This window comes from Urocitellus parryii, chromosome 4 (assembly GCF_045843805.1).
Source record: "Urocitellus parryii isolate mUroPar1 chromosome 4, mUroPar1.hap1, whole genome shotgun sequence".
Taxonomy (NCBI): domain Eukaryota; kingdom Metazoa; phylum Chordata; class Mammalia; order Rodentia; family Sciuridae; genus Urocitellus; species Urocitellus parryii.
In genome coordinates this window covers 98,924,636-98,941,108 of record NC_135534.1, presented here as the reverse complement: position 1 = coordinate 98,941,108, position 16,473 = coordinate 98,924,636, and the positions used below count along the sequence as shown (strand labels likewise).

General features: G+C 35.3%; 1 protein-coding gene across 1 annotated transcript in view; it reads left to right on the top strand.

Annotated features, from left to right (window-relative positions):
* Positions 1 to 16,473, top strand: part of Alg9 (ALG9 alpha-1,2-mannosyltransferase) — an 89,818-nt gene that overhangs the window by 29,539 nt on the left and 43,806 nt on the right. The window contains exons 10-13 of the mRNA XM_026392574.2: positions 612 to 766; positions 3,208 to 3,337; positions 4,172 to 4,319; positions 5,562 to 5,691. Of these exons, the coding sequence (XP_026248359.1) occupies positions 612 to 766; positions 3,208 to 3,337; positions 4,172 to 4,319; positions 5,562 to 5,691 (563 nt within the window). The remainder of the gene's footprint in view (positions 1 to 611; positions 767 to 3,207; positions 3,338 to 4,171; positions 4,320 to 5,561; positions 5,692 to 16,473) is intronic.

Genomic DNA, 16,473 nt, shown 5'->3' with positions numbered 1-16,473 from the left:
GATTCAGAGTTGGTTGGATATTATAGAAGAAAAGTGAAAATCAGTGAACTTTCTTTAAGAGTATTTTCACGTTTACCTTAAAACAGCTGTCATTTGTGGCTCGATGAAAGGGTTTGAGAATCCAACTGTTTTGCTTTCTTTTGATTTAGGTCTGCTTGAACAATTAGACAATTGGTGTACAGATAAAAATAACTAATGTTTAAACATAGGAAGTAAAACTCAAGAAGTGGGTTTACACTAGGCTTTTGGTTAATCTTAGGAATGATTAGTCTTTAGTCTTAATGGTGGGACTCGTTAGAGGGAAAAGGCTTTCTTTCTTCACCCAGTGTAGAATTTATTAAGTTATATTAACCATTAACCCAATTTTCATTTTGCTCTAGCCACACCCAGTATTGTATCTCTCTTTAAATTTTAGATTTTCTTGGTAAAGTTAAGGAGTGTGTTCTTCTTTTTATTGATGTGTTTGGAGAAAATGAGAATATACTAGCTGCAACATTTTTATGATGTGCCTTTGGATATACTTCCAAATTTAAGATCAAGAGCTCATTGAGACTAAAGATGTTAATTTATTCTAATATGATGAAAGGTGAATATTTTTCTGTGTCTTGCAGTTCAGAATTTAGGCCACCCATACTGGCTTACCTTGGCTCCAATGTATATTTGGTTTATGATTTTCTTCATCCAGCCTCACAAAGAGGAGAGATTCCTTTTCCCTGTATATCCACTTATATGTCTCTGTGGTGCTGTAGCTCTTTCTGCACTTCAGGTAAGTTTCAGGGAAAAACATTTGTGCCTCATTCTGTTTCACTTATTAAATCATTGCTCATAAAACTTAAGAGCAAATTATAGAGTACATCCATCTAAGATATTTTACCCATAATGTTAAACCTAATACAGATCATATTATTAAAAATTTATGTATCGATAAAGCTATTTATCATATTCTTATTTGCTAATTAAATATTTGCATTATTAATTTTTGTTGTAATTTGTCTCTATTGTCAACAGGAATCCAATTGCTAATAAAGGTGCATTTTTTATGAGGTAATTTTTTTTATAGCTTTATTTTTTATTCATTTATTTTTTATGTGATGCTGAGGATTGAATCCAGGGCCTCACATGTGCTAGGCAAGTGCTCTATGACTGAGCCACAACTGTATCCCATAAAGGTACATTTTTAAGTCACATGATAGTGGCACCTGAGCAGAGCTAACAAATGTCTGCTCTGCTGGATCAGACTAAAACTTGCTAGAGACTTTGGGATTACATCAGGCAGTTATGTAATCCTGGTTTAAAACCTGTCCAGGTCAATTCCCTGTCAGAGCTAATCTTCACTTTGAATATCTCTGTATTTATGGCTTCAGCAACCTCTGGATACTTTCTTGCCCTCTGGTGTCATTTTCACTTGGGAGAAAAAAAAATAGATGATAGATTTTTGTTGTTGTTGTTATTTGGGGGGTGGGTATTGGGGATTGAACTCAGGGACACTCAACCACTGAGCCACATCCCCTGCCCTATATTGCATTTTATTTAGAGTTGCTTAGCGCCTCACTGTTGTTGACTCTGTTTGATGTTTTATTGTTAACAGATTTATTGATATATAAAATTCACAAACCATGAGTTCACCTATTTAAAGTGTATGATTTCAGTGGTTTTTAACATATTCACAGATATATGCAATCATTATCACAGTGAATTTTAGAACATTGTCATCATTTCAAAAGCTCTGTACCCTTTGACTATCATTACTTCTACCTTTTTTTCCATAGCTCCTCATCCCTAAGTAATTAGCAATCTATTTTCTATGTAGATTTGCCTGTTTTGGGCATTTCATGTAAATGGACCATAAAATATATGACTCATTTCTTTCGCTTAGCATGTTTTCAAGGTTTATCCATTGTAGAATGATAGTTTAAAAATAATTTCAATTACAAAAGTAACTGAATTTCATTTCAGATAATTTAGAAAGTGGTGAAAATTCTTCACCTTTTAACAAAAACACTTTCTAGCATTGGCTTATTATGATTATAATAATAAGTGTGCATATAACGTTATATCCTTTTTAACTTGGTATTATGTCATAATGTTGTCTGTGTTGCCATTTCTATGTCCATCATTTAAATAGCAGTATAATGTTCTATTGATTTGGGTATAGTGTAAAATAATTGGATATAACATATATAACATATTGAGTTGGTAATATGTAGAACAATGATTAGATATAATTCATGTTAGAATTTAGGTTACTCATTTATTTAGCATTATAACTACTAGTAGAATAAATATTTTCATTTAGTTATTTAAATATTTTCATTCAGGTATTTAGATTATTTCCTTAAGATAGATTCCCAACTCCTGCCCCATTTGTTTTTTTAGTGGTGCTGGGACATAAACCCAGGGACTGACCCATTCTAGGCAAGTTGCTCTACCACTAAGCCACATTCCCAGCTCTTCTCTAAAATATTAAAAGCACTCTACATATTTACGGCATTTGTTATATGTTGCTAAACTTATTTCCAGAAGTAGGTTCTATCTAGGAAGGAAGGAAGGAAAAAAAAGAAATCTGAGGAGAAGGTACTTAAAGATAGCAGATGGGCTGGGGATATAGCTCAGAGGTAAAGTACATGCTTAGCATGTGGGAGGCCCTGGATTTGATCCCCAGAATCACATATACACAAAAAGAGCAGAATTCATACATGCATGTATATATATTATATAACCATCTAGTTTATTAAGTTGTTAAGCAATAATTAACAACATGTTCCTAGTGTTCTATGAAGGAATTCTTTTTTCTTGTTTGGTCATGAGACATTTTGTTCATATTAAAATCTTCAATGAAAACTTGAGGGTAAGGAAGTAAAGATAAATTCTTATATCAAAACAGATTGAAATACTTCATATGTCAAGGAAAACTACCAAAAAAGCATTTAAAAATAATTTAAAATAAGTTATTAGGACTTTAAGTACAAGCAAAATATCTAAATAATTTTCTTGAAAGCTAGTAAGAGTATTGGCAAGCCAGATAGGCTGACCCCCAGATAGTATTAGAGGACTTGGCTTTAATCTTTGTATTTGGAAAGGATTCCTTTCTAAGCGTTCCTGCTCAGACTCAATCTCTGCATTCTTGGCTTTTCTGTGATGTTTCATGATTATGTGAATTCTGCAAGGTGTATCTTCTTTTATCAATACAATTTTCTTTCCTTCTAGAAATGTTACCACTTCGTGTTTCAACGATATCGCCTGGAGCACTATACTGTGACATCAAATTGGCTGGCCTTAGGAACCGTCTTCCTCTTTGGGCTTTTATCATTTTCCCGCTCTGTGGCACTATTCAGAGGTAGATGTGCTATACGGGTATCTTAACTCACCCTCACAAGGCTCTTCACCTCAGGGTTCCCTTCATGCAGGCTTGTTTAATACATACTCAGCTTATGCTAGGAAGAGGTCTTTCTTTTTTTTGAGGGAAGGGGGTGGCACAGGGATTGAACTCAGGGGAACTCACCCACTGAGCCACATCCCCAGCCTTATTTTGTATTTTATTTAAATACAGGGTCTCACTGAGTTGCTTAGCGCCTCACTATTGCTGAGGCTGGCTTAGAACTCACAATCCTCCTGCCTCATCCCCCTGAGTCACTGGGATTTTAGGTGTGTGCCACTGTGCCCAGCAAGAAAAGGTCTTTCTTGAAGGGGGAGCATATAGAATTAATAACGGGTAGGATGTGACTTCTTTACCTCATGATTGAAAAAGAGATTGAGAATTCCTCTTGGTTTGATTAACTACACATTTTTTCTCTGTTTTTATGGATTTCCCTCCCTTTTAATGGTTATTGATGAATTAAGGAAGCCTAAACTTTGTGCTAAATTCTCATGCTTATATTTTCTTACAATCATTATTGGGATCTAAAATATGAAAGTATGCTGAAAAAACAAGATGTTTAAAGGGGAAAGGGTATGGAGAAGGGCAAGAAAGCCCTTATATTTGGCAAAACAGGGTCTCTGCTATAGCCATCTTCCTAAAAAAGAGACATTTTTTATGTGTAGGGCAGGCTTGGCCCTTCACACTTCTTAAATTTTATGTGGATTATAGTGGAACATTAACATGTATTATAACTACATGTCAGAAATTCATCTTACTCATCTTTGGCTTTTATTGACTATTCCTTCCTTCCAGGATACCATGGGCCCCTTGATTTGTATCCAGAATTTTACAGAATTGCTACAGACCCAACTATCCACACTGTCCCAGAAGGCAGACCTGTGAATGTCTGTGTGGGAAAAGAGTGGTATCGATTTCCCAGCAGCTTCCTTCTGCCAGAAAAGTAAGTTACCCTTTAATTCCCAGAGTTTTAAATCAAGGAATAAAATTAGCAATCTTATGGCAGGGACTTTTTTTTTTTTGGTGGTGCTGAGAAATGAACCCAGAGCCTTGTGCATGCGGGGCAAGCACTTTACCAATGAGCTGTATCCCCAGCCCATATGGCAGGGGCTTTTTAATTTTTGTTTTGCTTTGGAGTTTTTACAGAAAGTTATTGAATCATTTCTGTCTCTGATTGCTGTGGAATCTGCACCACACACCCATCTCTTGTATTCATTAGACTAGGTGCCATGTGTGGGTGTGCACCCTCCCCTGCTTGTATCTACAATGTCAGAGGACTTTTGAAAATGTTCTGGGCTCTAGGCTTCTGCTGACAACTCATTCTGAAAATTCCTGTTTATAATTCTGTAATTATTTGATATTAATCCACTTCCTAAAGGGTCTTTAGAAACTCTAGCTAGAAAAGTATTTTTAGAGAAGAATTTTTTATTTCAAACAATAAGTTTTTCACCAATGTATGAACACTGGGGAAAGCTATTATTAAGACATCTGTACCAGTTTCCTTTACTCTGTTGTTAGATTTGATAACATATGCCCTGGAGTTCCTTAATTCTTTTTTTTATTTTGGTCCTATTTATGTAAAAGGGAAGTCTGGTTAAGATGAGTCATATTGTTCCATTTAAGACTGGCTTCAGCAGCTTAGCTTTACCTGGTAGTAGTATTATGCTTAATAAAAATCCTGTAACAAATTAAAACTTATTTTTTAAGGGGTTGACTTTGGCCTTTGCTGTTTACAATTGAAATTGTTTCATAACTGAAGATACTTTTAAGGATTATTCAGTAACAAAGTTCTGCTCCCTTAGCATGTTCTTAGTGCCAATATCACATTTCATCTTTTTCATTATATCTGATGAGTTTGCCTTAATTTTAATAAGTCCCTTTGATCACATGGTAATTGGCAATAAACTTTGACATTTCTCTGGTTGTTTCATGATATAACCATCTGGTAGCAAATTTCACTTCTGAAACTTGGTGAAAAGGATTAAGAGACCTCTAGTCACAAATTTCTCAATGATTTTTGGATTAAATTGTGACCTCTGCCTTTATGCTCCCTGGTTAAGGTTTTAGCAGAAATATTTTTTTCTTCAAATGAAATGTCTTCACATGATTTTTGTTTGTTTCAAGTACATTTAGCAATATGATCCCCTTGTGTTTTTCTTATTCTTCTTATTTGTATTTCTGACAGTTGGCAGCTTCAGTTCATTCCATCAGAGTTCAGAGGTCAGTTACCAAAACCTTTTGCAGAGGGACCACTGGCTACCCGGGTTGTTCCTACTGACATGAATGATCAGAACCTAGAAGAGCCATCCAGATATGTAAGAACTATGTTCTCCTCTTTGAAAATAATTCTATCCCTAAAATCTCTTAGCATGTATATTAGAACATTGATAAAAGGAGAATTTCTTAGAAAGTGATTTCTGTAGAATGAGGGGTATAACAACCTTTGTTGAGAAAGACCAAACAATATCACTTTTGTTTTCAAATTACTTTTTATATTCTATGTAAAATATAGAATTCAATATAATTTCTAAGCTTTCCAGTGGGCTGGAAATTTTCTTATGTTTCATTCCAAAACACATTTTGGAACTCATAAGATTCCTTGGCGTATTAAAATACCTGGTGGGGAACTTTCAAGTTATCAGGCTACCCTTGACCTAGCTATGACTGTATTCTGGTTTTAGCACATGAATAATCAGGAAGACTATTTCCATAGTAAGTGCCATGGCGCAATCTCTGGCAGTGCCATGATCTTCTACCTACTTGACTTTACACACTCTGAGATCCCAAATGAATTTTGTTTCGGTTCCTTTGAAAGATGACACTTTTTGGGCTGGGATTGTAGCTCAGCGCTAGAGTGCTCACCTCCCATGTGTGAGACCCTGGGTTCAATCCTCAGCACCACATAAAAATAAATAAGTGAAATAAAAGTATTGTGTCCAACTACAATTAAAAAATAAATATTTTTTTTTTTAAAAAAGAAAGATGACACTTTTGACATTTGATACATGTAAGATCTTTGATGGCAAAAAGGTGAGAGTAGTAAAGATTGTGCTGCTCTTGGTTCACAGAGGCAATGAAAGTTCATTTTATAAACTTATTGGAGAGCACTTTTTTTTTTAGCAATCTGTTAAAGAAATACTTAATAGTTTAAATGTCAAATATATTTAATTTAGGTTTTTTAAAATATCATGTTCTTAAAATGTAAAATAGTGAGACTTTTACTTCTCTTCTGAAGCAAACTGGTAGCCACATATGGACTTCTTCTCCAGATTGGGGCTGATTATACTTTCATGGAGACCCTTAGGGTTTGTTAATAGTGAGTTTTGCTGTGTGGATCTTAGCTATAGTTTGTGTAAATGTGCATTATGTTTAATAATATCCTTGGTCTGGTTCCCTGAGAAGGTAAGATATGCAGTCCTACCATTCTTTTAAAGGAAGACCCTTGTTAAAATGAAAATATCCTTTGTCAGATATTATGGCACATACCTGTGATCTCAGCTACTGGGGAGGTTGAGGCAGGAGAATCATGAGTTCAGGGGCCAGAGTGGGTAATTTAATGTGCTTTTTGTCTCAAAAATATGAAGAGCTAGGGATATAACTTAGTGGCAGAGCACTTGCTAAGTATGTGTAAGGACATGGATTCAATCCTCAGTACTGCAAAAAAAAAATTAAAAAATAAAAAATAAAACAAATAAAAAGGAAAAATAAGAAAAGAAAATACCCTTTGTCAAGGTAAACTATTACAGGTCATTTTTATTTTAGCTGCAATCATTCTCCTGAAAGCAGGTTTTTATTTATGTATGGGGGATCACCATAGAGACACTGGAAAATCAAAAAAGAAGGAAGCATGCACCATGAGGGGGAGACAATTTGAGTTTAGAGTGATGTTATTAGAGACTTCTTTAGGAAAAGGTAACACGGGGAGGTAAGGAAAGAACATGGACTTTGGATTCAAATAGCCTAGGTTTAAATACCAGTATTATTTTTTTTTACCTTGATGACCTTGGGCAAATTAGGTAATTTCTCTGTTTCACTACTTTGTTTCTGTCTATAAAATGGGAATAATGATACCTACTTTGGAATTATTATGAGATTTGATATTGCATCTCTATCATATTTAGCATAGATTTTCCCCATGAATGTTCTTAATCTGATATCCTTAAGAGGAAATATACTCTGCTCAAATCTCTCCTTCCCTACTGTAAATTTTTCCCAATCTGGTTTTTATTCCAGTCCATGCAGGCTCATCATTCATTGTTTTTTCTGCCTCAATGTTTTTGCTTATGTTAGTGACCCTGCCTGCTTATGTTAGCTACCCAAGAAGCCTACTATTTAAGTCTGTATTGAGTAGTTCTTCCTTTAAGGATCTTAAGTATTTATCTGTTCATTTAGCCTTTTAATTTCATTCTCTTATTATCTAAATATTTCTAATATGTATGTCATACCATTCCTCATCAGATTTGTGAATGCTATGAAGGGAATGACTACATCTTATTTCTTTTGTATTCTCACCAGCTAAGTGCCTAATGGTTAACCTTTAGAGTAGTCTTCCCTTACCTGCAAAGCTTTCAGGAGATTCCCAAAACCATGGATGGTACCAAATGCTATGCCTACTATTTTTTTTTTCCTGTACATGCATACCTATGGTAAAGTCTAATTTATGAATTTGTCACAATAAGAGATTAACAATAAACAATCACAAAATAGAACAATTCTAATAATACACTGTAATAAAATTATGTGAATGTGGTTTCTTTCTCAAAATGTCATATTGTACATAAATCTTAGCAACCTCATCATATTTTTTTTTCTTAATAATTTGAAAAATTTTACCTCTTCATTTAAAGAGAGTATTTTATGGCTTATTTTGGGCATACCCAAATTGCCAGCATCACTACTTTTGTGCTTGTGACCATTATTAAGTAAAATAAGAGTTATTTGAACAATAAAACTGCTGTATTATTATAGTTGATCTGATAACTGAGATGGCTACTATGTGACAGGTAGCACAAACAGCATAGATATGCTGGGGCAGTGTGATTTCACCGTGCTACTCAGAATGGTGTACAATTATAAACCTGTAAATTGTTTAGTTTTTGAGTTTTCTATTTAACATTTCCAGACTATGATTGACTAAGGGTGACTTGAAACTACGAGAAAAGCAACCTTGGATAAGGGAGATACTTACTATATGTGCTTTCTCAGTGGAGAAGAATATTCATCATCATTGTGCTAAGGAGATTGAGAGAAAGCTGGTTAGAAAATCTACAGTGACCTTTTACAATGTATCTTAGGCTTTGGAGACTGATTAGATCTGGTTAGATCATCTTCCCATATTTTCTGCAATCAGACATTATGAAATTTGGTTGACTATGTATTAGCTTTACCCTAAAGGTGGGGATTTTTCAGAATGCCAGTAGGAGTCACCATAACGCCAGCTGATAATAGAAGGGACAAGCAAGTCCTTTTCTGCTAGGCATAAAATCTCCATTCTTGTGTTTGTCCTTATTTTTGTGGCTAAGAGTTATCCTTCAGAGTTCCCTGTTTTCTGCATGACAGGGAAAGTGCCCACTCACCTTTGGCCCTTTGTGAAGTAGCAGGGACATTTGGTGATTTACTACTAATTTTACATATGAACTGTGATCGAGAATCACGTGTTTTAGCTGTTTAAAAAATTGTTTTCCTGTGATAATAAAAGTGGTAAGCATTCATTGTATGAAATAATGAAAACTATGGACAAGAAAAAAATAATCTGTCATCTGACTAAGTGTTAACCACTGTTGCCATTTTAATGTGTTTTGTTTTTTTCTTTTTTGCAGATATGTACATTTGTATATAAACAGAAATCTAAATAATTTTAAATTTTAATGTGTTTAATTCTTTAAGAAATAGTACCAGAATTATGGCTGTAATGTCTAAATCTTTGCTGTGTTACACTCATGTTTGTTACTTTTGTATCAGCCCTAGTTGTAAGTCCAGGTTTATTCAAGAAGGTACGGAAATTCGGTTCTCCATCATATCTGAGTATCCTCACTAGTGGCATTATTTTTACCTGCCCTTTTACTCCGAGTAACAGGTTTTTGCCAGCTCATAGTTCAATCTGTCCTGTTTCTGTTCTGCATAGAAATGAGGAAAGATGTATGACCTCCTTCATTTCACTATACTCCTTAACCTCTGAGTTTGTCAAGATTTAGGAGTATTTGTAAAGGTTCTGTGGTTTCTGTCATTCTGTTAAAACTGTGTTGCAGAACTAATTGTTTTCCTGCATATGTACTTTCCATGGTAGAAATTGAATAGCTGTTGAACATTCCATTATTGAACAGTGGACATTTTACAATAGTTCATGTCAAGATTTTCTGTTAGAATCAAGGTCCAAATTTATTTTATTTTAAATTTTTTTAGTTGTGCTGAGGTTAACCCTAGGGCTTCATAATTCAGACAAGCACACTACTCTTGAGCTACATCTCCAGTCCCCTCCAAATCAGAATTTAGAAGATAATGCTCTAGTGATTGAGAAATTTAAACTTTTGTGAGTGTGTGAGGTGAATGATATCTTTCTTACTCCAGATCTGCTATTGGATTTGGGCGCTATCTAGTCAATGAGTAAACCTCTGGAAGAAAGTAGCTGTTCAGGAGAGAGCTTATAGGGAAAGACTTGAAGCATAAGTGGACTTGCCTATATATATTATCTTTGAAAAATATAGTTTGATCATTGATTAATTTTTTCCTCAAACAGCAATATAATAATTTATGCTGCAATGAAGCTAAAAGTCATTGTTCAGTAAAACTCACAAGATTAATGGGGAAATGGGGTTAGGGACACAATATTTAAAAACTTAGTGATATGTTAAAAAAAAGAGGAGCCTGGTGTGGTGGTGCAGGCCTGTAATCCTAGCAACTCTGAAGGCTGAGGCAGGAGGATCACAAGTTCAAGACCAGCCTCAGCAATTTAGCAAGGCCCTAAGCAACTTAGCAAGACCTTGTCTCTAAATAAAATATAAAATAAAAAAGGGCTGGGGATGTGTCTCAGTGGTTAAGCACCCCTGGGTTTAATCCCTGGTACAAGGTGGGTGGGGTAAGGAATCAGGCACAGTGATGCACACCTGTAATCCCAGTGACTCAGGAGGCTGAAGCAGAAGAATCCAAGTTCAAGATCAGCCTCAGAAACTTGATGAGACCCTGACTCAAAATGAAAAACAAAAAGGGACTGGGTTGTGGCTCAGTGGTAGAGGACTTGCCTAGTACATGTGAGGAACTGGGTTCCATGCTCAGGACCACATAAAAATAAATAAAATAAAGGCATTGTGTCTATCTCCAACTAAAAAAAGAAGGACTGGGAGGGAGGTAGCTCGGTGGTAAAGTGCCTCTGAGTTCACTTCCCCTGTAAAAAAGAGAATAAATAGGAACCTAATAAAAATGTAGCACAGCTTTTTACATGTTAAATGGTTAAAAGTTCATAAATATTATTATAAATATGGCAGTTTACTTTGTAAATGTTTGGCGTTTGCTTTTGGGATGGTGTTAGAAGAGTTGCATCTTGAAGTAGTGGATTATCTGAATCTGACAGTGTTGATACCATAGTGGATTGGTGAGTGTGATGTGGGGAACTGAGGAGGGTATGGATAATTGTGTATGCTTTACGTCCTTTTTAATTTTCCTTCTGATTGGTTCAGCTGGGTACAGTTTCCTGCGTTCACCTAGGGTTTCTTGTAGATGAAATGATACATAATCAAATGGAAAAATTAAATTATGCTCATAATGTTCCCTAATATATCTGCTGTGTTAACAAATTTGTGTTTTCAAAATAAGTATTAACACAAAACTGTTTATTCAGTTAAAGCTTCCTTTATCTCATTTTTCTTTATCCCTGCTTTTTCCAGTTACCAATAGGAACAATTATGGATTTGGAAGGGAACTTAAGGTATCAAGTCTTTGATCTCCTTCATTTTATGGGTGAAAGACTTCAGGTTTAGGGAGTTTGGAACTTGACAAAGGTTAATCTTGGTATAAGAAGCTTTGTTTCAGGATCCTCAGTAGTCTTTTCTTTCCCAATAGTGAGGATTGAACCCGTGGGTGTTCTACCATTGAGTTACATCCCCAGCCCTTGTCTTTTTTTTTTTTTTTTTTTTTTTTTTTTTTTTGTGGTGCTAGGGATTGAATCCAGGGCCTTGTGCATGCAAGGCAAGCACTCTACCAACTGAGCTATATTCCCAGCCCGTCATTTTTTATTTTTGAGAAAGAAAGGGTTTTTCTAAGTTGCTAGGCTGGCTACAAACTTGTGATCCTCCTGCTTCAGCCTCCCAAGTTTCTGAGATTATGGGCAGTCACTATGGCACCGAACTCTACTTTAGATTATTTATGACCTTCAGGAATTTCATATAAATAGAATTGCAAATGTATGCAGTCCTTTGTGTCTAGCCTTTTTTTCCTCAACATTTTTTTCCCCCAGTACTTGGGGATGGAACCCAGGACCTCACATATACTAGGCAAGTGCTCTATTACTGTGTACGTTCCCTTTTTTATTTTTTATTTTGAGACAGATTCTTACCAAGTCACCCAGGCTGTCCTTGAACTTGTGATCCTCCTGCCTCAGCCTCCTAAGTTGCTGAGACTATAGGTGTGCACTTCTGCATCTGGCACCTGGATGTTCTTTTCATATCTCTTCTTTCATATGTTATCACATGATAGTTAATCATCTTTGATGTAACAAGATTGAATACATGTAAGTAGCATTATTTTTTTCAAAGTCACTTTTCATTTCTAGAGCTGTTTTATTTGTGCCAGGTACTTTCAATAGTAAATATTGTGTTTATCTATAAATAGAAATTATTGGGATATCACCCCACTTCTTTCTTCTCTTTTTCTCTGTTTGTTCTTTTTCCTTCCCTTATTAGAGGAGAAAATAAATTGCCAAATTGGTCTCCTTTCTACTTACCAGTGTTGGGTATCAGAGCAAGCAGATTCAAATTGCTGTCATAGATACAATGTGATCAAATTGGAATCTACCAAGAATTTAAATGGAACTTTTCAAAAAACTTTTTGCTTCAAACTAATCCCCTAGTTTTCATTATGTTGGTATTTAGGAAAATTAATTGATGTTTTCATGATGTATAGGGATTGAATGACCAAAAATTTTTATGTGTAAGTTTACATTTTTATAGTGTAGTAAATTTTTTCTTGCAAGTTTAAAGATTCAGTCAACAAATACATATTTAGCATAACTGTATGTGGGATAGGAAAACTATAAGATAGTCTGTGCCTCTGGATGGCAACTACATTTTTTTAATTTAGCTGGAGCATATATAAAAGAGGAAATGAAAAGCTAGAAAAATACTTGAACTCTTTCCCTCTCTAATGTTTCCTCCTAGGCTCAGTGTTCTTATTTCAATAAAGGAATTACACTAGGAGAATACTGATGATGGGTAGCATGATGTCGTTGGCAAAAGCATTGACCAGGAGTTAGGAGAGCATGAATGTCTTTTGGGAGTCCAGTGAAGTGTATATTCTTTTTAAATGACAAGGATTTTCAAGACCCTTGCTTTTTTTTTTTTTGGCATCTCTTTCCAATTTGCAATAACTATATCTGAAATCCAGTTGGAGTATTTATATTACAGTTTATTCTTTTACTTATTTTCTTATCAAATACTTTATGGTGGTAAAATTGACTTTGAGACATGATTCCTGGGCATGTACCTCATGACCAAAGATAGAAGTGGACTTACTGCTTCTGTCCCAGAGGTGATGAATAACTATTAATAACTAAAAACTATGAGGGACTGACTCTGTGCTGTACTGATGTGTGAGAGTTGAGAAATTATCACTGCAGTCTCAAACTCTGACAATGTTTCCATTGCAGACAATATTTATTTTATTACTGCTTAGCTCTCCTTGGTTCATGGCTCTCCTGACAAAATGCACACCTTGTATTATTGGTATCTTAGCCTCTACCTCAGGTCCTTTTTTCTTTGAGGATATGTGTTTTTGTTTACTTTTGTGGTGGCATTAAGTTGTCATTCTTCACATGTTTATTGATGTAAACAGTGTAAAATCTATGATCATTAAGTTAACTTGAATTTCCTCACCATTACCTGTTTTTCTTTGGCTTAGAGGTACTCATTTGTTCTTCTCCAAAGCTTCTAGTGGGTTGGTTAGAAACGGAAAGAAGTCACATTTCTTTCAAAATGAGTCTTAAATGCTTGTGTTTTACAAAATTTTAAATTAAGGCATATTTTTAGCTTCGACAGCTGGTTGATATGTAGCCTGTGACTAATGAAATGAAACACATTTTTGTTTCACGATCATGTGTTAATGTCACCCTACAATTTTGTTATTTTTGATGCAAGAAAGAATGATTAAATCTGAAGAAACAAAAAAAAAAATGAGCTCTTTGCTTACACTTAAGGCAGATTTAAATCTAGTCTTTTGATTTTTGAATTGTAGATGATGTAGTTATGGAGCATAATCTCAGATTTTGCAGTATGAGATATTCATAAAATTGAGAAAAGAAACTATTCTTTCTGATTCTAATCCAACTAGTATTACTTTAGCTTTTAGAGCCAAGGGGCAGTAGACATTTGGTGATACCAGGCGTTTAGACTGAGGAATTGCAAACTAAAAATGGGTACAGTAAAATGGTATATGTAACATGATCCAGGTTTTGTGAGGAAAGTCAATGTCTGCAGAGGAAAAGGTCTGGAATATTCACTGACAGGTTGGTGGTGATTTTATTTGGATAAGAGTGGTGTGATTTATTTATTTATTTATTTTTGTACTAGGGATTAAACCCAAAGGAGCTCTACCACTGAACTAAATCCCCAATTCTTTTTTTTTTTTTTTAATTTATTTCCTTGAGACAGGATCTTGCTAAGTTGCTGAGGCTAGCCTCAAACTTGGCATCCTCCTGCCTCAGCCTGCCAAGTCACTGGAATTACAGGTATGAATCATCACACCCTGCCACATAAGTGATTTTTAAAAGTACTTTTTTCTTACATTTTTTAATAATAAATCATATTGTACTTTCATCATTCAAGAAAAATAAATAAAGATAGTAGGTTTATAGACATCAAACCTTTGAAACTGCCTGGAAGATCTATCTGAGGTGTCATTTACAAACCACTCAGCATGTTGTCAGTGATCTGAGTTTCTGTCTAGGCACAAGGAGAACTTTCAGCTCAAAATTGAGAGAATTTTTCTATTAAGTCATTTTTTTTGCCTCTTAGCCTTTGGCCTCTTAACTAAATTAATTAAGTCCTTGTATTTAAGGGCTAAGGTTGTAGCTCAGTGGTGGAGTGCTTGCCTAGTACATGTGAGGCACTGGATTCAATCCTAAGCACCACATATAAACAAACAAACAAACAAACAAATAAAGGTTTTGTGTCCATCTACAACTAAAAATAGTTTTTATTTTATTTTTTGAATGTGATAAAGCTTTTAATGAAGAATTTATTCTTTTTTGCATTTTATTTATTTATTTATTTGTTTGTTTTAAGTAGTTACACATGACAGTACAATGATCTTGACATATCATACATTTGAATCAGATGGGGTATAATTTCTCATTTTTCTGAGTGTATAGGTTGCAGAATCATATTGGTCATACAGTCACATATATACACACAGCAATAATAATGTTTATTTTATTCTGCTGTCCTTCCTTTCCCCTCTTCCCCTCCCCTCCCCTCCCATCACTTCTCTCTACCCAATCTAATGTGACACACTCCTTTTTTTTTTTTTCCCTCACATCGTCATACATGTATTCTGTATAACAGTGAGGGTCTCCTTCCATCTTCCATGCAATTCCCCTTCTCCCTCCCTTTCCCTCCCACCTCTCTTCCCTATTTAGTGGTAATCTTCTTCTCATGCTCCTCCTCCTATCCCATTTTGAGTCAACCCCTTATATCAGAGAAGACATTCGACATTTGTTTTTTAGGGATTGGCTAACTTCGCTTAGCATAGTCTCCTCTAATGCCATCCATTTCCCTGCAAATGCCATGATCTTGTTATTTTTTAGTGCTGAGTAATATTCCATTGTGTATAAATGCCACATTTTTTAATCCATTCATCTATTGAAGGACATCTAGGTTGGTTCCACAGTCTAGCTATTGTGAATTGTGCTGCTATAAACATTGATGTGGCTCTTTTTAGGTCTTTTGGGTATAGTCTGAGAAGGGGAATAGCTGGGTCAAACGGTGGTTCCATTCCCAGCTTTCCAAGACTCTCCAAACTGCTTTCCAAATTGGCTGCACCAATTTGCAGTCCCACCAGCAATGTACGAGTGTATTTATTTTCCCGAATCCTCGACAGCACTTGTTGTTGTTTGACTTCATAATAGCTGCCATTCTTACTGGAGTGAGATGGTTTCTTAGAGTAGTTTTAATTTGCATTTCTCTGATTGCTAGAGATGGTGAGCATTTTTTCGTGTATTTGTTGATTGATTGTATATCCTCTTCTGAGAAGTGCCTGTTCAGGTCTTTGGCCCATTTGTTGATTGGGTTATTTGGTTTTTTTGTTGTTTAACTTTTTGAGTTCTTTGTATACCCTAGAGATTAGAGCTCTATCTGATGTGTGAGGAGTAAAAATTTGTTCCCAGGAGAGGCTCCCTATTCACCTCACACATTATTTCTCTTGCTGAGAAAAAACTTTTTAGTTTGAATTTGTCCCATTTGTTGATTCTTGGTTTAACTCTTGTGCTATAGATGTCTTATTAAGGAATTTGGGGCCTGACCCCACGTGATGAAGATTAGGGCCAACTTTTCTTCTATTAGATGCAGAGTCTCTGGTTTTATTCCTAGATCCTTGATCCATTTTGAGTTAACTTTTGTGCATGGTGAGAGAAAGGGATTCAATTTTATTTTGTTGCATATGGATTTCCAGTTCTCCCAGCACCCATTTATTGAAGATGCTATCCTTTCTCCATTGCATGCTTTTAGCACCTTTGTCTAATATAAGGTAGTTGTAACTTTGTGAGTTGGTCTCTGTGTCCTCTATTCTGTACCATTGGTCTACCAGCCTGTTTTGGTGTCAGTACCATGCTGTTTTTGTTACTATTGCTCTGTAGTAGAGTTTAAGATCTGGTATAACTATACCACCTTTTTCAC